At 43.3% G+C, this 21481-nt stretch overlaps 1 protein-coding gene across 1 annotated transcript in view; it reads left to right on the top strand.

Annotated features, from left to right (window-relative positions):
- HTRA1 (HtrA serine peptidase 1) overlaps positions 1–21481 on the top strand; it is a 50335-nt gene continuing 28854 nt past the window's right edge. Inside the window, exon 1 of the mRNA XM_074959210.1 lies at positions 1–564. Coding sequence (XP_074815311.1) covers positions 102–564 — 463 coding nt within the window. The 5' untranslated portion in view covers positions 1–101. The remainder of the gene's footprint in view (positions 565–21481) is intronic.

The following is a 21481-nucleotide window of genomic DNA, read 5'->3' as shown; positions in this document are numbered from 1 at the left end:
GCGGCTTGGCAGCCCGGCGCTGCTGGTCTTCGCTGGCCGCTGAGCATCTTGGGGGCTGCATCCGTCTCCGCTCCGGCCGGCTCTCGGTTCCCCGAGCCAGGATGCTGCTGTGGCTGAGCTGGACAGGCGGCTGCTGCCTGCTGCTGCTGCTGCTCCCCGGCGGCGGCGGGGCTGAGCGGGCCGCCGGCTGCCCCGAGCGCTGCGAGCGGGCGCGCTGCCCCGCCGTGCCCGCCGACTGCGCGGGCGGAGAGGCGCTGGACGCGTGCGGCTGCTGCCTGGTGTGCGCGGCCCAGGAGGGCGAGCCCTGCGGCGGGCCCGCCGGGGAGCCGCCCTGCGGAGAGGGGCTCCAGTGCCGGCTCCCGCCCGGCGGGGGAGTGGCGGCGACGGCCACGGTGAGGAAGCGAGCCAAAGCCGGGCTCTGCGTCTGCACCAGCAGCGAGCCCGTGTGCGGCAGCGACGCCAGGACCTACGGCAACCTGTGCCAGCTGCGGGCGGCCAGCCGGCGCTCCGAGCGCCTGCAGCAGCCGCCGGTCATCGCCATCCAGCGGGGCGCCTGCGGCCAGGGTAAGAGCCGGCGGGCGCCTCCCCAGCCGCCGCGGGAGTGCGGGGCGGGCCGGGGGGAGCGAGGGTCTGGGATTCCCTGGGGCGCTAATCCAATGGGCAGCCGCACACTTAATGATCCGTATTACCTGGGCGGATGTCCGCTCCGCTGCCGAGCTTCGTAGCGAGCCCCGGGCCTGAAATCGGCTCCGCTGACCGCAAAAGAACCTCGTCGCCCTGTAAGGAGCGGGGGTTGTATTGGGCGCCTCTGTCCGGGCGGCGCCCAAAGCCTGCTCAGGGCTCGGCCAGCAACCCAGGTGCCTGCTGCTAATCTCGTCTCCGTTTTATAGTACCCCATTAACAACGGCTAGCTGTGTTACTTGTGATCTCGCCGTTGATCTCAGTTTTGACTGGGTAGGTGCCCAATAAACTGACGCATGTAAAGGAGATAAACGAGACTCTGAATGTTCAAGTCTCAAGACTTGGTCAAGGATTCCAGAGCAAGCCCCTTTGCTCGTGAATGGCCTTGTCGAGCTCGATTTTTAAGAGCTCACCCCACAGGCACACAGTAAATTGCAAAGAAGAATGGAGTGTTAATCCAGGGTGGTTTTTTTGTTTTTTTGTTTTTGTTTTAGTCTGTGGTTTCCGGGAATCCATAGTTCAAACCATTCAGTGGCCATTCAGCCTGATACAGTGTACTGGTCCTAATAGAGACTTCAAACCTAAATTTATAACAGGTTGCTGCTCAACACCTTTAAAAATGACCATGTAGACTGTTTTTCATTTATGCATTTCTGTAGGTTTTGTAGCAAAACGAACATTAGCAAATAAACTATAATTCTCAGCCTCTTAGAATTTAAAACAATTTTAAATAACATTTTGGGGTGAGGGGAAGAGGAGATCTTCTGCTCTTGCTTGAAGTGGCTTCCCCTTCCAGTTGTAGTTTACATACCGGGGTGAGTGGGAGTGAAAAAGTTTTAGCCACGTGGCCTCCCACTAAATTAGTATAGGGGAGTTGGGAAATCTCTGAGACAAACTAGCAAAATCTCAGTCTTATCAATTGTCATTGTCGTCATCATGCAGGGAACTGTCAATATTGAGTAATAAGGCTCCCTAAGTGCTTTATAAATTGGTATATAATTTCTACAGGAAGATTGTACCACTGAAATGCAGCCACCTTGGTGGTAAAATAAGTTAGTTTTATTATATATGCATAAAGGAAAGGGTTGTCCTTGACCGATATTTGGCTTTCAAGTTTGGTCAGAAACTAGGGCAAGAATGCAATATTTTTAGTATGCAAAGTAACAAGGAAAATTGTTTTTATGTTCCACTTAAAATAAAACAAATACCCCCCCCCCATCCTTTAAAACTAGATACAATAAATTTTATCTGAATGAAATTGTATTGCCTGATGTAGGTTCTGAGAAATACTGGTGAGGGCATTTATAACTGGCTACTCTTTCATGAAGAGATGTCATGGAAAATGAAATAAAAATACTAAGTTGGCAGCTTCTGTTGTAAAACCAGGTATTACTAAATGAATGCAGTATGTCCATGACAACAGAGCAAGCAGTGAGCTGCTGCCACCCACCTCATCAGATGTTTTATCTTGTTCTGTTTAGTAATAATACGTTTAGGTGGGAGTGGGAAAGATATAAACCTAAAAGCACAATAGGTCAACTTTCTAAATTCTCTTCAAAAGGAACACAGGATCAGCACAATACAAGTAACAGTGCACATAATAATGAAGAGGCATAATGTTTTCTCTTTGGTATTGTTTATAAGCATTTATGGTTATGCTAATTGAATCTGACAAATTAGGGAAAGTGAATATTTATTTGTAGTTTAATGAGATTATTTTTCCCCATAACAAAAATATGATGGGTTTTAAATTAGTTTTGTTAGGTATAGTTAAATGTATTCCAAGGTAGAGTTCTGTAAATTTGAGCGGTTCATTGAAATGAGGTCTCCTCACATATTATATCAGGATAAAAAAGGTAATAGCATTCTGTTCTCATATACATGAGGCCCTACCAAATTCAAAGTCCATTTTGGTCAATTTCACGGTCATAGGATTTAAAAAAAAAAAATCATGATTTCAGCTATTTAAATCTGAAATGTCACTGTGTTGTAATTGTAGGGGTCCTCACCCAAAAAGGAGTTGTCGGGTGGCGGGGGTCGCAAGATTATTGTAGCGGGGGGTTGCGGTACTGCTATCCATACTTCTGTGCTGCTGCTGGCTACGGCGCTGCCTTCAGAGCTGGGCAGATGAAGAGTGAAGGCTGCTGGCCGAGACTCCAGATCTGAAGGCAGCAGCGCAGAAGTAAGGGTGGCATGGTATGGTATTGCCACCCTTACTTCTGCACTGCTGCTGCCAGGGTGCTGCCTTTAGAGCTGGGCGCACGGCTCACAGCCGCCATTCTCCAGCTGCCCAGTTCTGAAGGCAGCGCAAAAGTAAGGGTGGCAATACCATGACCCTCCTAAAATAACCTTCTGACCCCTGACTCCTCCCTTTTGGGTCAGGACCCCCAATTTGAGAAACGCTGATCTCCCCTGTGAAATCTGTAGAGTGTAGGATAAAAGCACACAAAAGACCAGATTTCACCAGGGGAAACCAGATTTCACGCTCCATGACGCATTTTTCATGGCTGTGAATTTGGTAGGGTCCTACATATAAATAACAGTAAGAAACACATAATGAAGTTACATGACTCTATTATACTCTTGTACATGGAATTGCCATACTGAATCAGACCAATAGTCCGTGTAGTCCAGTTTCAAGTCTCTTAACAGTGGCCAATACCAGATGCTTCAAAGGAATATGCAGTATCTCCTCCAAACTCATCCTTAGGCAGGAGTGGGATAATCTGTCCCCCATTTCTCTAGAAGGTTTCATCTTAATCACTTACAGTTAGAGATTGTTAAACCCTGGATCATAAGGATTTATATCCATTCCAAACTACCCAGCGCTTTTGGAAGTTGTTTACAAAAAATAGGATAGAATATATGGCTCAGTTTCTAAAATGTTAGTCATGTTTAGTTATTCAAATGTTGTTCCCCTTGAGGTCAATCATTCTGATAAAAAGCATGCAGAAACTTTTCATCATCTTTCTTCACAGAAACATCTGCAACTGTTTGAATGTTTTACTCTTTCGTGTTCAATAAAATAATATCTGTGTGGCTCAGTGCATGTATATTCCAGCTCTGAGTGAAAAACTTTTGTGGAATAGGTTTTGAGTTTCAGAAGTGATTGATATAAGTGTAGTGGTTATACAAATCTTGCTTTAATGGAGCATCGTATTTGGTACACAAACAGAAAAGTGAGATCTGAGTTTTGTACCTCTCGGTACAAATTTTTTAAAATTTAAAAGCTATACTACATTCTATTAGAACAATCTCAACCAGTTAACTTCAGCAAACACTCAAAGCTTTCATTTCCTCAGTAAAATATAAGCTTTTGATTTTAGATCTCAATTCATGAAAACAATATTGTCTCTTGGTCTTTTTGCAGAATGGTCACAGAATTTGGGCTGTGTTTGAGCAGTAGGGAAATACCACTCTGCTGTTGGTTATGCAGATAAAGCATAAGCCTGAATTGACTCATTCAGTTCATAGTCTTACGTTTTCAGTAGAAAACCTAAAAGTTAGTTTTTAGGGTAAATTTTCAATAAAAAAACATCAAACATCCAGAAATAGAGCATGTCTGGACAATTATTCTGCTCCTGTAGCATTTCTGATTAGTGCTTTGTTTGATGTCTGTATCAATGAGAACAAAAGGGAGGTGCTGGAAAAGCAGACCAGTTGTGTGACATCTCATCCCTGGTACAGAGCAAATGTTGTTGTAAGCAAAAATGTTTCAAACACAAAAAATTCCAAAACAAGGACACAGAGGCTAGTCTGTAGGCAGGCGAGAAGGGAGGGAGGCTTCTAGTGATTTCTGATAAAGCAAGCATTGCCTACTGCATGACTTGTAAAACTTTAGCTGTGGCTTTTTTTTTTTTCCCCAATCCTATTTCTAACAAGAAGGTTTTTTTATTCATATCCAATGAAGTTGGGTTTCCTAACTATAAAATTGAGGAGAGGAGGGAGAAATCCTATAACAGTCTTTTATTTGTAGAATAAACGTACTGAGTGTATCATGAATTGCATAAGGAAACAGGGCAGTGGATTTGTAACAGTTTCCTTCAAATTCAGAAAATACAAAGCATTTTACATAATATTGGGTCATTTTAACAACTGATATAAAACAATCCATAGTGCAAACAGTCAAGTACTATGTTCAAAATCCCTTTTTTCTTGAAGTTGTCTGAAGATATGCAGCTGTTGACCATACAGAACAACTTCTCCTCCAGTTATTTCCCAGGAAAGCATATAGGAAATTCTATCCCATCTTTAGTTTTGTAGGATATGGAATTACTACCTCTGCCTTGTTCTTCACAAAAGGTCCTCAGATCAGAAAACCTGCTTGCCTTTCGGTCTCAGTACATGGACCAGCATTAGGAAAAAATGAAATGTACTTAACTTTGTACCGCCTATCTTTTGGTTCCCTGGGTGTTGTAAATATTCTTTACTTGTCCCAGGAGTCTTATCACAATGCTGCATAACTTGCATCTGTACTAGCCTTTTTCTTGGTTCTGATATTCTGTTTCATACACAGAGGTCCAGGCATGATGTCCTTTTCTTAATATGGCACACAGAGGACCGCAAGGATCCAAACATTATGATAATACATCTTATTCTTTAGCTATCAGTTATTCAGTACTTAAACTTAGGCATCACACATTTTGCTCATTGTTTAATCTATCGCAGTCTATGCTGAACATTTGCATTGGCTGTCTGCCTGATTGCTGCTGTGGGATATCTTTCTCCTCTAGAAATCAAACATTCAAATACATTTTATTTAACTCTAGGGCTATGTGTGTGAGTGTTGTGTTCTCTACAGAGAATGCAAAAGTGGGAATTTGAGTCATAGGTGAAAAGTTGTAGAAGGCCAAGTAAGTCTGGAACGTTTTCTTGTGCTTCCTTATCCCTTCTCTTCCCCTGGCCTTCAGTTACAAATATTGTGAACTCTAGGGAAGAGGCAGTTCACTTCAGGGTCTCTGGCAGGTACTAAGACCCTGCCTAAGGATGCAGGGTCATTCTGCCGGCTTGTCCTGGAAGCCAGATGAGCTTGGGAGAGTGAAAGTTGAGAACTTCTTGAAGACAGAAGGAACTAGGAGCCAGGACCCGCAGGGAGAAGTCCTAGGACCAGCAAAGTGGAGGTGAGAGAGCCCAAGCTGAATTGTTTGTTGTTGAAATTACCCCCTTCCTTGGGTTTCATACAATGGTAAGTTTGAATCAGATGAGATGGACCAATTGAGGAAACTTATGTACAGGGTGCCACATTCCACATACAAACAGGCTATTTGAATTTTTTTCATATACAAGCACCCCCTCATCTCCCCCCCCCCAAATGCATCCACAAAATTTTAATTTGTGAATTGCATGCCATTTTCATGCCAGTATATTGCAAACTACTTTAACAAAACAGAAGAAATTCTCCATCTTTGGAAAAGCATGAGAAATGTCAGCCTAGAGGGTTCAGAAAGATATTTTAATCTTTGTCCTATGTAGAGAGTCATTATGAAGACAGATCTTTTTTCTTCGGCAGTGTTCAGAGGTTTCAATCAGGCTTTGGGACCCCATTGTGTTAGGTAGCGTACAAGAGCATACAAAGATATTGGTAATGTCGCTCAGCCCTGGTAAAGGGGAGCTTATCTATAAATGCAAATGTCATTATACTATAAAAATAACGAGGAAAGTGAAACAAAGTATCAGTACTTGGTATCTAGATACTGCAGCAATGAGGGCATTAGAAATAGCTAAGGCAGATCACCCTGAGTTACTAGGAAATAAACTTTCTGTTGCTTCTTCCTCCACAAGGATGTGTTTCAGTGGCTCTAACTTCCTCCTGGTCCTGTAGGTCAAAGGGAAGAAAATCCTAGACCTTTGCAAATAACTTCCTAAATATCATTTTTCTTTTTGCTGTCGCCTCTCCCATTATACAGTTACAGGCATTCGAGGACAGCATCCCACACAATTTTGTATCCTTGCTTGACATTCTTATGGGGTTACAGCATAAAGTTTGGACAAATTTGGATTTTTTTTTTTTTTTTTTTTTTTAACATTTGCATCTAGTAGGAAGGATAGAAACTTTCTTGTGAATGTTGTAAAATATTAACCCTTTTCTAACAGCTCTTGTTCTGGAACGTTAGGACTCTGCCTTCTATTCTATATAGGTTCTTATACTGCCCTCATCACTGTAGTATGTGGGTGCCTTTCAATAGTGCATTAAGCAGTGTGACTATGGGCATGTCTACACTTACCTCCAGAGAGAGCGATTGATCTAGCAGGGGTCAATTTATCGCATCTAGGGAAGACGCAATAAATCGGCCGCTGAGTGCTCTCCTGTTGACTCCAGTGCTCCACCAGAGCAAGAAGCATAGGCGGAGTTGATGGGGGAGCATCAGCAGTCGACCTACCGCAGCGAAGACACCACGGTGAGTAGATCTAAGTACGTCAAGTTGCGTAACTTAGATCGATTTCTTCCCCCCTTGTCCCCCCCCCCCCCCCCCCCCACACACACACAGAGTAGACCAGGCCGAACAATGTCACATGTGGTTCCTCCATTCTCTCATTCTGTCCCCAGGGGGAGGATTGTGTGTGCAGTGCAAGGTTATGTTTTGGTAGAGTTTTATTTTGTGGTTTTTTGAAATGTATATTCTGCCCTATGTTTGTATGAGAAAAGGCAGATTGAAGAGGCGTGCCTTGCACTGAGAGCAGAAGGTAGTGAGGTTTGGGATGTTCCTTAGTTCTTCTGGGACTCTGTCTCAGACCAGCCCCTGAGAAGGCTCTGTGTCCTACACAGCCCAGCTTTATGGTTTACTGAGTTTTATAACCTCCAGTCAGCACATCTTCCTTTCATAGTTTCAGAGATGGAAGAAGTTTATTCATCGCTAAAGCTGACTGACTTGATACTTTGAAATGCACTAGAGCCATACATCTTGTCCAAATAACACACTATAATTATCTGACAGAATGATTTAAATGGAAGGTCAATAACCAACCATTTGTCATTAATTCTGAGTATTTTGAAAACAACAGAGAAATGAGAACTATGCAGCAAACGATGGGAAAGAACAGTAAATGGAACGACTTAGATTCTTTAGCTTATAGGGCTGAAGTGGCTGAATGGTTTTGGCAGTGGAAAGCAGTGGAATAGTGGGGCAGGAAGAGAAACTCAGCTGAGAAATCTGGGAAGGTCAAGAACTTAGCCAGATATATATCAAGGGGAAAGCTGATATGGTTTGTTGTGAACTGAGCTTTCAGCTGTTTTCCTGAAGATAATAATAGACATGTCATGTTTCACATTCTGGAGGGATTTTAAGAGAACTCCATAGGTTACTTAGTACACACTAAATCCACAAAAATGATCTGTGTTAGACTGGGGGGTTGAATACAATGGGTGCACAAAATAGAGCTCTAGAGCAAACGGAATAATTGACATAGCTTTCTTCTCCTCCTCTCCTCCCCATTGTGGCTACATCTTACTCTATGTAGGTGGCCTGAATTTGATTTTTTCCCTCTCTCTCTCTTTGTCTGGTTCTTTCTTACTCAGTGGGGAGTTGTTTTTTGTAGTGGAAATACAACAACAAAATATTTCCTGAAGAACAGACGGCATTCCCAAACTGTGGGTATTGAAACTTCTCTGAAGCCAAATATTCAGATTAAGAGGAGTGGGAGCTGTGTGAAGTGGATTGTCTGAAGTAGCTCACCTTTTCCCCCCCTTTCCATTCTAATCCTTCCTTGGTGGGAGTCAGCAGCAGTTTTGGAGTTACTGTAGGCTTTCCTTCAGGTCCTTATCAGCAAATAAAGCTTTGGAGGGTTGGACTTAATCCTCTTCTCCCCCTGGATTTGAAATTTAAGAGCACCTTACAGGAATATATTAAAAACCAAGAGTAAGCGGCAAGAACTTTAAAAGTGGAATTTGAATGTGGTGGGGCATGTTATAGTCTTACTGTTCCTGGAAAATGTTGTGCTGTCCAAGAAAATGGAGACCTTGGAAAATATTTTTTGCAAATAAGAGCTTGTGTGTGCTTGAAGGGTAATGTTGGAAATAGAATCTGTGAATGGCATGCAAAATCTCTCTGAAATTTTGTTGAAATAAAGTTTGGGCCACTCTTTCCTCCCACCTCTCCCCAAACTGATTGGGCCTCTGGGATCCCTGGCCTGCCGGGGTGGTAGTACAAGTTTCAGGGTATATATAATTGGGTCCAGTCAGAAAGTGAATGCATTGCACTATTGTAGTGATTTGGCTTCAGAATGTGGCAAAGGAAAGGAGGGTTCTTTATGGGGTTGCAGGTGCATGTGTTTCCTGACTTTGCTCGTGTGTCTTAATTTAGGAGAAGGAGTTTAACTTCTTTAAAAAATCTGACTTCCCTGTACTGGAGGAGCACTACAGGGTATTGCCTTGATTTACACAAGTTTAACATATAATCTGCAGGTGATTAAAAAAAAAATCTACATTGTAATAAATAGCACAGTTCATTACTGCTGTAGTTTTTGGAATCCATGAAGTGAGAAGATTTTTGTGCCCGATAGCTACAATCTCATAGTGAAGATGAATTAGGCAGTCAAACATGCTAGGCTTTGCATTTCTGGATTATTCTAGCACACCTTGGCTGGTGGTAAAAGGTAGAAGGCTGAAGGCCAGCTGACACTCTTAAACTGCTTGGGTTGTGTAACACCTTATGAATGCTCTGCCAAGGAAGTGTTCTATTTCTGGGAGAAGTCATTTATAAAGGAAAATTAATTGAATAAATACCTATAAATAAAAATACACAGTGTTGTTGTAGCAACAGAGCTCTGGAGAAGAAGAGCTATGTGAATGCTCGAAAGCTTGTCTCTCTCACCAATGAAATTGGCCCAATAAAATGTATTACTTCACCCACCTTGTCTCTAGAAATAAAATGAAATAGGAAAGTCAGACTTCTGAATGTACACCTCAATCCTCTAAAACAGTGGTCTCCAACCTTTTTACGCCCAGGATCACTTTTTGAATCTAAGGGCAACCCCGGATCTACCCTGCCCCTTCCCTGAGGCCCCATCTCTTACCCAAAGCCCCGACCCGCTCACTCCATCCCCCCTCTCTCCGTCACTCGCTCTCCCCCACCCTCACTCACTTTCACCGGCAGGGGCTTGGGTTCGGGAGGGGATGCAGGCTCTGGGCTGGGGCCGAGGGGTTCGCAGTGTGGGAGTTTGGGTGCAGGAGGGGGCTCCAGGCAGGGGCAGAGTTTTGGAGTGCAGGAGGGGGTACAGGGTGCTGGCTCTGGGAGGGGGGTCAGGGCTGGGGCTTGGGGTGCAGGAGGGGATTTGGGGTGCAGAAGGTGGTGTGGGGTAATGGCTCTGGGAGGGGGCTCAGGGATGGGGTTTGGGGTGCAGCCTCCCATCGGGCAGCACTTACCTTCGGCAGCTCCCAGTCAGCGGTGGGCGCAGTGAGGCTAAGGGAGGCTCCCTCCCTACCCTGGCCCCACACCGCTCCTGGAAGGGGCCAACATGCCCCTGGGGGAAGGCAAGGGGGCACGTGGCTCTGCGTGCTGCCCCTCTTTGCAAGCACTTCCCCCGCAGCTCTCCCAGCCAATGGGAGCTGCGGGGGCGGTGCTTGCAGGCAGGAGCAGCGCACTGAGGGAGACTCCTGCCCCGCATTCCCGGGGCTGTGCTGGCCACTTCCAGGAGTGGTGTGGGGCCAGGTTAGGCAGGGAGTCTGCCTTAGCGGCAGCCACACTGTGCCACCACAGATCGCAATCGACTAGGAGATCCTCTAGGATCGATCAGTTGATCGTAATCGACTGGTTGGTGACCACTGTTCTAAAACGTTCCCGCCTATGCTTAACCTTCCCACAAATAGTCCCACAAATGGGTATAGTAGTCCCATTAAGTAAAGTATGTATACCCATTTGTGGGAAGGTTAAGCACATGTTTAGTATACTTTTTTTGTTTTGTTAATTTTTCCTCATGAATAGATTTTTTTTTTTTTTAAACAGGCTGCTTATAATGTACTTAATTGGTCTTCCTTTATGCTGTATTTTCATCTTTTCAGAGTTCAGGTGTGATCCCTGAAAATATATTCTTTTCATCACCAGAGTTTGAAATCCAGTTCTACCGACTTGCATAACTTCTCCACAATGAGCTATTTGTAAGATGTTACCAGAAACACGGATGATGCCAAATTTAGGAGGGGTTTACATAGTAGTTGGAATTAGTAAATACACTTTAATTTTTAAGGCATCCATGCTTCATGCCTTACTTGGATATTTGTGTTTTTAAAGAAATGAGTAAATAATTTTCCAGAGTAGAACATAAGTTTTTGAAATTTCTGCAAAATAGGTTTAGGTGTACAAGCTTTTCTGTACACCTCACTTCTTTCAATTTGATGCCTATCCCTGGCCTTTTTATTGCAATAAATGCACCTATCACTTCCTGATTTCCTGGGGTTTAGTAATTAGAGGTAGGCAAAGAAACTATTTCAGTTTGAAAATAACATGGGGAAAGAATGAATGTGGGCCCTGCAGGACGTAAAGTAGCATAGACCTATGGATGAGAAGTGCTGTATAAGAATAGGTATTATTAATAAAAATATGTTGTGGCTGTTACACAGTAGCTTTAAAATCTCCAGATAAGACTACAGTCCCGTCTTCTTCTGTGATATCAACCTTTTTAGCATAGTAATTTGTATGTGTCTTTAACTTCTGCCATTAGGGGAAGCTATGCAAAAGTTGGGTTTGTGTTTTTCCCCTGCTTTCTTGTCCTTGATAGCCAAATATTCCTAGAAAATGAAAAAAAAAAAATCAGTCTCCCCAAAATAGGGACATCTGTTAAATATTAAAAGCAAAAGTCTCATGCTTTCAGAATGTGACTTTACTTTTTTTTAAATACTTAAACAAAATGTTCTGGATAACACTTTTGTTGTTTACATTTGGAATAGGTAAACTTGCAATGTGATTGTTACCTAATACCATTTAAATGGGCATTTTATTCATTCTCTCTATGAGGCATATGGAACTGGGAAGGAGAACAGGATGATGACCTGAATTGGAAACTTTAAAAGCTGTAAACTGAGCTGGGTGGAAAAAGGAGAAGGCGGAATGATTGCTGACTCATCCGTCGTGTTTTCAGAATTCTGCAGAAAAGAAAATAACACGTCTGCTTTGAATCCTGTTGTCTGAAGTGCTCATTGCTTCTGCCTACAGGATCTATTACAGATCCTTTTCCACATCTACCAGAAGTACATGTCTTAATATTTCTATTTCAGACAGGTTTTCCTCAGTGATGTTTTCCAGTTCAGTATGCCTCACTCTTTTCCTGAATATCTTTCTTCTACCTATTTAGCTTTTTCCTAGCTCTGGTCCAGATGTTGAGCAGAACTTTCTGGGGGTACATAAAACGCTAGAGAGTGGGACAACTGTTGGATGTTTAAGCTCCATTTCTATTGTTTTTTCCACAATGGAAGTCCAGCTCTCCCCATCACCACTTACATTTACAATGAGGGTCTTTCACTCCTGATTTATTTTAGTTGTTTGTCACTGTGCTCTGCAGTTTCTTTCCATTTAATCATCCCAGCGTGTCTCCCTCATTGATTTGAAAATCAATTGGTTTGATGTGGATGTTTCCACTGATGTAACTTTTAGATTGTTTTGATGGCACACTAATGCTGCACAGTTTAAAGAAGAATTTCTGGAGGCTTTGAGCATTTATGTAGCAGCTTCATTTGAGGTTCTCCAAGCATTAGTTAAGCCTGAATATACTTCATTTTAAAGATAAACTTGTAATATTGAGAGGATAAATGGCACTTCCATGATTGCACAGTGAATCAGTAGCATAGCTGAGAAGTCCTGAATCCCAACCATAACCACGAGACACACTTCCTTCAGCAAAAAATGTTCCGGTTGATGTTTATCTAGCAATCCTGATATTACTTTGCAGCAAGAGTCATAATCATAAGGATGTTCCCCTGATTCATACACCACTAATGGTGTCTTTCATATTAGCAGTGAGAAGATCTGCTTGAAATACATCATTAAAATCCTAGCCAAATAAGGAATACACTGTAATACTCAATAAGAAAGTCATAGGCACTTTATCCAAGAGAGGACATTTACCACTTCTACTCAGTGATAAGGAGATACAATATTTGCACGGGCTGGGTGTCAGTAGTCGGTATGTGTCCACAGATGTCTATTTCATCCTCACTAAGAACCTAGAGTAATTTATGGATCTGAAATAACAAATTCTTCGAAGGCTTCTGTGGTGGATAATTAAATTCTCTAAAGATGTTTGCACGTTTTGACTCCAATTTTATAAATATGCAAGTGCATTGCCTATGTTACATTGTTTACATAACATGATTATTAGTAAATGTCCAGTACCTATGCTTGTTCCTTAATAATTTGTCTCCAAAGCACTGCTCCTTTTTAGACCCCTTTGAAATGAGTAAACTTTACTGTCCATGTTATAGTTTGGGGGAGAGGAGGAACAGAAGTACAGAGTGGCAAAGTGAGCTATCCAGCACCCCACAGCAAGTCTGTGGTATAATTCATGTTAGAACTTCCTGGCTGCCAACCCTCAACTCATCCCTTCAGTCCATTCTGCCTCCAGTCAGAAGTTGTGGGAGCTATTTAGTTCTATAGCCTTTGGTATAGATTCCTGTGTTTGTTTAACCATGAAACAGACTACAGTTAGACATCAGTGCTTTTTATCCACAAGGGAAGCAAGAGTTTTCAGGCTGACATTCATAGGAGCATGATCAGGCCATGTGACACATTACTTGTAAGAAGATCCTGACAGCTGGCCAAGAAAGAATTGATCCTCATGTAAATATTATGAGGATGAGAATACAGTGCATACTGTTGACACCAAACAAGAAGCTTTACTTTAAATCCTCACGAAAGCTTATGCTCAAATAAATTTGTTAGTCTCTAAGGTGCCACAAGTACTCCTTTTCTTTTTGCGAATACAGGCTAACACGGCTGCTACTCTGAAACCTCTTAATCCTGTAGAGTTTCTAGCTTCAGGAAACCTTTGATGAAGTGAATACTAGATTTTGGTCAATTTATTATTCACTTGACTAGGACATTTGAAATGTCTCCATGGTACTCTCTGTCATGCAAGTATATTCTTTGTTAGGGATATTACGTGATGGGTATAGCTATTTCCTAAGCAATTGTCAGTGAAATCTCTTTAGTTTGTCCTCTCTAGTTTGTTAGCATAATAATGCTGGCAGTATTGACAGACCATCTCAAAACCCGCTCCTTTGATCTTCATTTATGTTGTTGGATCCCACTCTTGATCTTTTTTTATGCTGTTAGATAAGTAAGTGGGTTGTTTTTACAACATGTAAATTGCTGCTCCTTGTTTTATTAATACCATCGTTTTCCTTTATAGTGAATTACACTATATTTATCCTTCAATAGTGCGTGGAATATTATGGTTTACAGTTTGATGTAATTTTAAAGATAAAATGGAAGAGATGGGGAGAAAAATTTCAAATATCATTTTTCTTTACTTTCCAATGGGGCAGTAAGTACCTTTACCTGTGAGCTAAATAAATACGCCGCACTTCAAAGAAAAAAAAAAAAGAAAAGAAAAACTACAGTTATAGAGCTTTAAAATACAGCTGTTCTGGATGACTAGACATTTTACACTGCAACTCATTGTTCAGTGGAATTTTTCCCCACAGAGTTGGAAATCACCTACAGGACGGATAACATTTTCAGGTTCTGTGGCCCCGAATCAGCAATCCATCCTTATTCAAACAAAGCACATAATCGTGCGCTCAGGTCCTATTGACTTCTTTTATGCGGGGAGTATTGTGACTTCAGTTGGGTTTAAGCATGTGTCTAAAGTTAAGCATGTGTTTAACTACTTTGCTGAATTGGAGCCTATAACCATAGTGTGTATGTAATGTTAAACAAGTAGCAGGTAAATGAAGTAATAGTCGATCGGCAGCAAGTCGATTTGCTCGTGCAAAATTGATACCGTTTGTAGCTTATCAGTAGACAGCGGAGCAGGATACTGTGGGTATAAATTTATATAGAGGGCCAGTTGGGGGGGGCGTGGCCCGGCCTCCACCCCCCCCCCCCGCTTCTTGCCTCATGACCACCCCCCCTGTTCCCTGACAGGCCCCAGAACCCCCATCCCTGACTGCCCCCCACCACCCCATCCAACCCCTCCTCTCCTTCCTGATGGCCCCCCTGTGACCCCTGCCCCATCCAACCACCCCTTCTCCCTGTCCCCTGACTGCCCCCGAACCTCCGCCCCTGACTGCCCCCCACCGCCCCATCCAACCCCTCCTCTCATTCCTGACTGCCCCCCCAGAACGACTGCCCCCTATCAACCCCCCTGTTCCCCACCCTCGGACCGCCCCACCCCTCCAAACTCCCCTGCCCTCTATCCAACCCCACCGCTCCCTGCCCCCTTACCCCGCTGCCTGAGGCACCAGTGGCTGGAGCCAGCCACACACCGTGCAGCACAGAGCACCGAGTCAGGCCGGGCTCTGCAGCTGTGCTGCCCCAGGAGCTCACAGCCCCACCGCCCAGAGCATTGCGCCGGCGTCACGGCGAGGTGAGGCTGCAGGGGAGGGGGAACAGCAGGGGAGAGGCGGGGGGGGGCGCTAGCCTCCTGGGCCAGGAGCTCAGGGGCCGGGCAGTAGGGGCCCGTGGGCCGGATGTGACCCACAGGCCGTAGTTTGCTGACCTCTGCTTTATATGGTGCAAGGACCTTCTGGAAAGAATTTTGATAACTGTAGCATTAACAAGGAAAAAGAGATTAATCCTTGGATATGATTCTTACTCTCTGAAGGGCTACCAGGCACCAGCCTGGTTTTAGCATACCACGGGATCTGCTGCTGAGCACACAGATCTGTGTTGTTAACAATGGTTCTGATGAATGAAGGAAAAAAACTCTTGAAACCAAATCTTTTCATTGAGGATGCTACTGCTTCACAAAGAGTCCTAAACAAAATAAAGAAAAACAAAAAACCCAAAACCCATTATTTCATTGAAAGCACCAGGGTGTTGGTGGTAGAGGAAATCTTTTTCAAGTACAAAACTACAATTAGACCAGCCAGATGCCCCGTTTTTCTAGGGACAGTCCTGGTTTTGGGGACTTTTTCTTATATAGGCACCTATTACCCCCACCCCCGTCCTGTTTTTTCACAGTTGCTATCTGGTCACCTATTTAGTCATCATATTTCAAAGAGGATGCTTCAAACAATTAGCATGTATATGCATGTACACTATCTTTTATTTTTGTTTTAATAAGAGTACTGATAATCAGAGCTGTCCAGAGAATAATTCTGTTTTGCAGCAGTTTTTGAGGTTTCAAAGTTTGTTTAGGTTCCATAATGAAAGAAAACCCATTGAAGATTTTCACACAAATAGAATTGCGTCTAAATGTCTGTTTTCTGATTGAAACGTAAGCTTTTTGGTTTGGAAAGGTTTTTTGGGTACAGGGGTCTCTGGTTTACCCTCCTGTTTGAAACAGCATTACTTCAAAGCACACTGCAGAACTTTTAGTACATGATGTACTGTCCACATGGCCAGTTAGTGTGCTGTAGAGTCACACCCCATTTTGCCACACACTAACTGACCTGATTCAGAGTGTTCTGGGATGAAAACTATGTCCTGAATCAGGCAGAGCAGAGCCTTGAACTCTGGATTCCTACATCCCATCCCAGTGCCCTAACCACCAGACAATAGAGCATGATCATCTTTCTTTGTCTTTCCCTTTCTTGAAGTGTCCAGAGACTTGGATGAATTTAAATTGTTCATCCAAATGTTTCCATTCCCTTTATTGCTAGTGTTCTTTGACTGCTCTGTTTCTTTTCTGAAGTCTTTGATTAGAATCCATACTGGTCACTTGCCGTTCCAGCACTCTGTTACTCTGCTGGGAAATGCAAAGATCAGAGGTGGGATAAACCTTTAGTCTAAATCCTTCAAGGTTTTGAAGGTAGGGTATGAATGTTTGTTGTTCATATTGCAGTAGTCCATAGAGACCTTTTCCTGATAAGGTTTGTGGAGTTACTGTATAAACACACTGTAAATGACAGTCACAGCTCCAAACTGCTTACACTTTATGTAATGTGGGTGAAATAAACAAAGTAAAAGGTGGAGAGGGAAGATGGGGTGGTAATAGGATGTTTTAGCATATATTAGCTGTGGGGTGTGCAACTCGTAGATACAGGAGGCTGATCAATAATAGTGATCACAGACATCAATTTGCCACCTGCCCACAGGGTATTGAATGGAACCCAACCCCTACAGTTCTGGTACCAGGTTGGATTCAGAACTGGATGGGGAGGGGAGGGAATCTGGATAGTGAGGGAGTCCTCCTGAGTGTCAGCCCAAGATGATGAGAAGCTCACGTCATAAGATTTCCAACACGCGAGATGGAAATCTCATAAGAGTAAATGACCTCCAAAGTTGCCTTCCAGTTTGGGCCAAAATCTTAAAAAAACAAAAAACAAAACCAGTTTGCAAGATATTGGCTCTACTAAACACTATAGCCTTGATTCAGTCTCAAACTAAATCTAACATAAATCTAGATCCAGATATGCTCTTTGGCTCATCTCTTTTCAAGGTAGGTTGTCACTGGAGAGTTACTCAGGACAATGATTTCAAATACTTGACTTTCCCAAGTGTAGTATACAGCAATGGTTCTCAACCAGGGGTATGCGTACCCCTGGGGATACGCGGAGATCTTCCATAGGGTACATCAACTCATCTAGATATTTGCCTAGTTTTACCACAGGCTATATAAAAAGCACTAGTGAAGTCAGTACAAACTAAAATTTCATACAGACAATGACTTGTTCAGACTGCTCTATATGCTGAAATGTAAGTACAATATTTATATTCCAATTGATTTATTTTATAATTATATGGTAAAAATGAGAAAGTAAGCAATTTTTCAGTAATAGTGTGCTGTGACACTTTTTTGATTTTTTGTGTGAGATTTTTCTAAGCAAGTGAGGTGAAACTTAGGGGTACACAAGACAAATCAAACTCCTGAAAGGGGTGCAGTAGTCTGGAACGATTGAGAGCCACAGGTATACTTCATGTAAAGTATGTGTGAGTGCATTGCCCTCTAATGGCTAGTCCACTGAAAATGGCCGCCATGCTGACAGCTAATAGAGATTTTCTTTATGTCCAGTTGCAGAGAGCCATGATGTTTTCCAATTATTCTTTGAAAATTAGTTGCCTCAGGAAATTTTCATGTTGTAACCTATTAGTGTTTTAGTCAGTCAGTCATCATCTACCAATTAATCATCACTAACTTGATGATCATCCTCGTAACTTCATTAATTAATCACCACTAGGCATTGTATAATAGTTCAATACAAGAATTACAAAACCCAATAAACAGTGTGCTATAAATAGAGATGGGTCCAATCTGCAAAGAACCAAACTTCCCCAAGTTCAAAAGTATTCAAAGTCAGAGTTTTGTTCAGGCTCCTCTCTCAGTATAAGGCTTTTTCTACACTGCCAATTGAACTTTTGTCGTTCACAGGTGCTTAAGCCTCCCCTCCCCCAAAAGAAGCAGCCGTGTACGTTGTCTACTGACAATGGTATTTTGTCAGCAAAAGTGCCAACAAACGGCGTTTACACTGCCCGACTTTTAGCGACGTGACTGTGTTGCTAAAAGCAGTGTAGTGTAGACAAAGCCCTAAGACACCATCAAGAAAATACCAAGTGGAAAGGGAAAAACAATAAGGGTGTGACAAAGAAATAAGAAAATAAGCACAAAGGTTTTAAATATGGAGCCAATAGTGTCCATACCAAATGTAGGTTAGAAATCTAGATTTTAATTAAAAGTTTACAAGTGGGGAGAGATCCACAGAAATGGAAATAAAGTGGGCTCTAATTACAAGCCTTATCTAATAGTGGGCTCCCTAAACAGCAGGGTGAAGGTGTCTGCTTATGCATATCAGCATGAAACACAAGGAGGAGTTAAAATTTGTAAGAACCTACACCTCTAAGGGCTTCTGTATGATGCTTTCTATATTAGTAGGTGGAAAGTGGTGGGAGTAATTAGATAACATCTCTGAGTTTGGAGGAAGAGACATTATCTTTAGTCAAAATAGTAACCCAGTCTATTTGTATTTTTTGTTTTGGTAGTCATGGCATAGTAAAATACAACGTTCTAAAATGCTGCAGTTAAAGAGAGTAACTTTCATTATTTGAAATCAGGAAGTACTTTGTTTGCAAAAGGAACTTGTAAAACCCTGTAAATCACTCTTTGCACTCACTTTTCTGTCGAATTCCTTGCTGTCACCAAAGCTGGTTGGAAAATTTGGACAACAATGAAACAAATGAAATTGCTCAAAGTTGAGAATTTTTGACCCCTGTTTTCCAGTCAGCTCTAGCTGTTGCAGCAATTACCTTGTGATTCAATTATGAGCAACTATTGTTCATATACAGTTGTGTGAGTAGAGATTACATGATAATTTAGACTGCTATGTGGATGTCTTCTAGTGATTTGTTTTCCTCTTGGTTTAGCCTGTTTATTTTTGGTATAAAAGATACAATGACAAATGTACTTAATGGTCACTGCCACTGTTATAGGAAATAGTAAATATATATTTACATACATAACAAATAGCTGTGCAAGTAGCATTTTAAGGAAAAGCAAACTTTGGGGTAGGTTTCAGAGTAACAGCCGTGTTAGTCTGTATTCGCAAAAAGAAAAGGAGTACTTGTGGCACCTTAGAGACTAACCAGTTTATTTCAGCATAAGCTTTCGTGAGCTACAGCTCACTTCATCGGATGCATACTGTGGAAAGTATAGAAGATCTTTTTATACACACAAAGCATGAAAAAATGGGTGTTTACCACTACAAAAGGTTTTCTCTCCCCCCACCCCACTCTCCTGCTGGTAATAGCTTATCTAAAGTGATCAATCCTTACAATGTGTATGATGATCAAGTTGGGCCAATTCCAGCACAAATCCAGGTTTTCTCCCCCCCTGCCCCCCAAACCCACTCCCCTGTTGGTAATAGCTTATCTAAAGTGATCACTCTCCTTACAATGTGTATGATAATCAAGGTGGGCCATTTCCAGCACAAATCCAGGGTTTAACAAGAACGTCGGGGGGGTGGCGGGGGGGGAGAGATTTGTGCTGGAAATGGCCCACCTTGATTATCATACACATTGTAAGGAGAGTGATCACTTTAGGTAAGCTATTACCAGCAGGAGAGTGGGGTGGGGGGAGAGAAAACCTTTTGTAGTGGTAAACACCCATTTTTTTCATGCTTTGTGTGTATAAAAAGATCTTCTATACTTTCCACAGTATGCATCCGATGAAGTGAGCTGTAGCTCACGAAAGCTTATGCTCAAATAAATTGGTTAGTCTCTAAGGTGCCACAAGTACTCCTTTTCTTTTTGGGGTAGGTGTCACCCTGTCTCTGTGGGTCACAACTGAGAACTCCAAATTCAGGACAAACCCCTAAGAAATATGGTAGACACACTGCAAAATTGGTGGTTATTCTTCCATAAGAGATACCAAACCTGCAAGAAAAGTAAACTTCTGTTTTACCACACTGGCTAACAAGAAGTCAGAAAAGCAATCTCCTTAGGCATTCCAGTCCTGGATTCAACACCAAGACACTAGACTTAAAGATGAGTGGTTATTTAAAACCAATTTCATCAAACAAAAGGGTTCTTCTGATCCCAAAGGACCAGCCACATACCCAAGTCAATATACAACTCAGATCTTACCCAATAATCACGCTGTTGCCAGTTCTCTAGTATCTAATATCTAAATGTTTATTTATAGAAAGAAAGAAAGAAAGGTAAGAATTAAAATTGGTTAAAGGAATCAAATACATACAATAATCTACTCCTGGGGGAATTCTGTGCCACTGCATGTGTGCAGAATTCATGTCCCCCACAGATTTCTTTGCTTCCCCGCAAAAAAATGCTTCCCCTTTCTCACAGGGAAGGAAAGAGAAGCTGCAAGAGCAATCACGCACCATTCCCTAGCTGCGCAGGTACATCGTTTCAGGCAGCCTGCAGAAAGGTAAATCACCACGGTGATGGGGACACCTGAGCCAGGATTAGCTGCTAGTCCCAGCTGGGCTGGAAGCAGGAGAGGATGGGACTCTCTCTTCCTCTGCAAGGAGTGGCTGGGGCTATGTCAGACCCACCCCCAGAAACTTCCCCCAGCTTCAGGAAGCTCAGCATCTTCCCCTGCTTCCTGCCCCCATCACTCCTCAGCTGCAGAGGGGAGTGGTCACTGTATGGGGAGCTGCTCCCCCATCTTTCCGACCCCGTGCATCCAGACCTCCCATACCCAGATACCTCTGCCAAGCCTCACCCAGTACATCCAGAACCCCCCTAGCCCTCCATACCTGAACCCCACTCCACTGAACCTCAACCCCTGCATCTGGAGCCCCCCCTGCACCCAGACCCCCTGCCTCCGGACCCACCCCCCACTGAGGTCCCTGCACTCAACCCCCCACCCTGGTGAGTCCCCCCACACCACCCTGAGCCTCCACATCTAGACACCCACGCCACTGACCCCCCAACTAGTTGCACCCAGACCCCTACCCCACTAAGCTCCACTCCCATAGCACTCAGACCCCTCCGCTGAGCCCAACCACCATCACCTGGAAGCCCCTGCAGAGACCCATTGCCCCTGCACCTGGGACCCTCCTGAAGAGCCTGTGTGCATCCAGATTCCTCCACAGCTAGAGCCCCCACTGAGCTGCCTGCACCCAGATTGTCCTACACAGAACCCTCTCACCCCACACCTGGATCCTCCCCACCCTGAGTCCCTTCACACTTGGATCCTGCCTGGCTGAGCCTGCCTTCCCCACACCGAGTGTGCCTGGCGCAGAGGGTTGTTT

Source organism: Natator depressus, chromosome 7 (genome assembly GCF_965152275.1).
Source record: "Natator depressus isolate rNatDep1 chromosome 7, rNatDep2.hap1, whole genome shotgun sequence".
In the NCBI taxonomy this organism is placed as follows: Eukaryota; Metazoa; Chordata; order Testudines; family Cheloniidae; genus Natator; species Natator depressus.
Note: the sequence above shows the minus strand (reverse complement) of the source record. Positions and strands in the feature narration are given on the sequence as shown.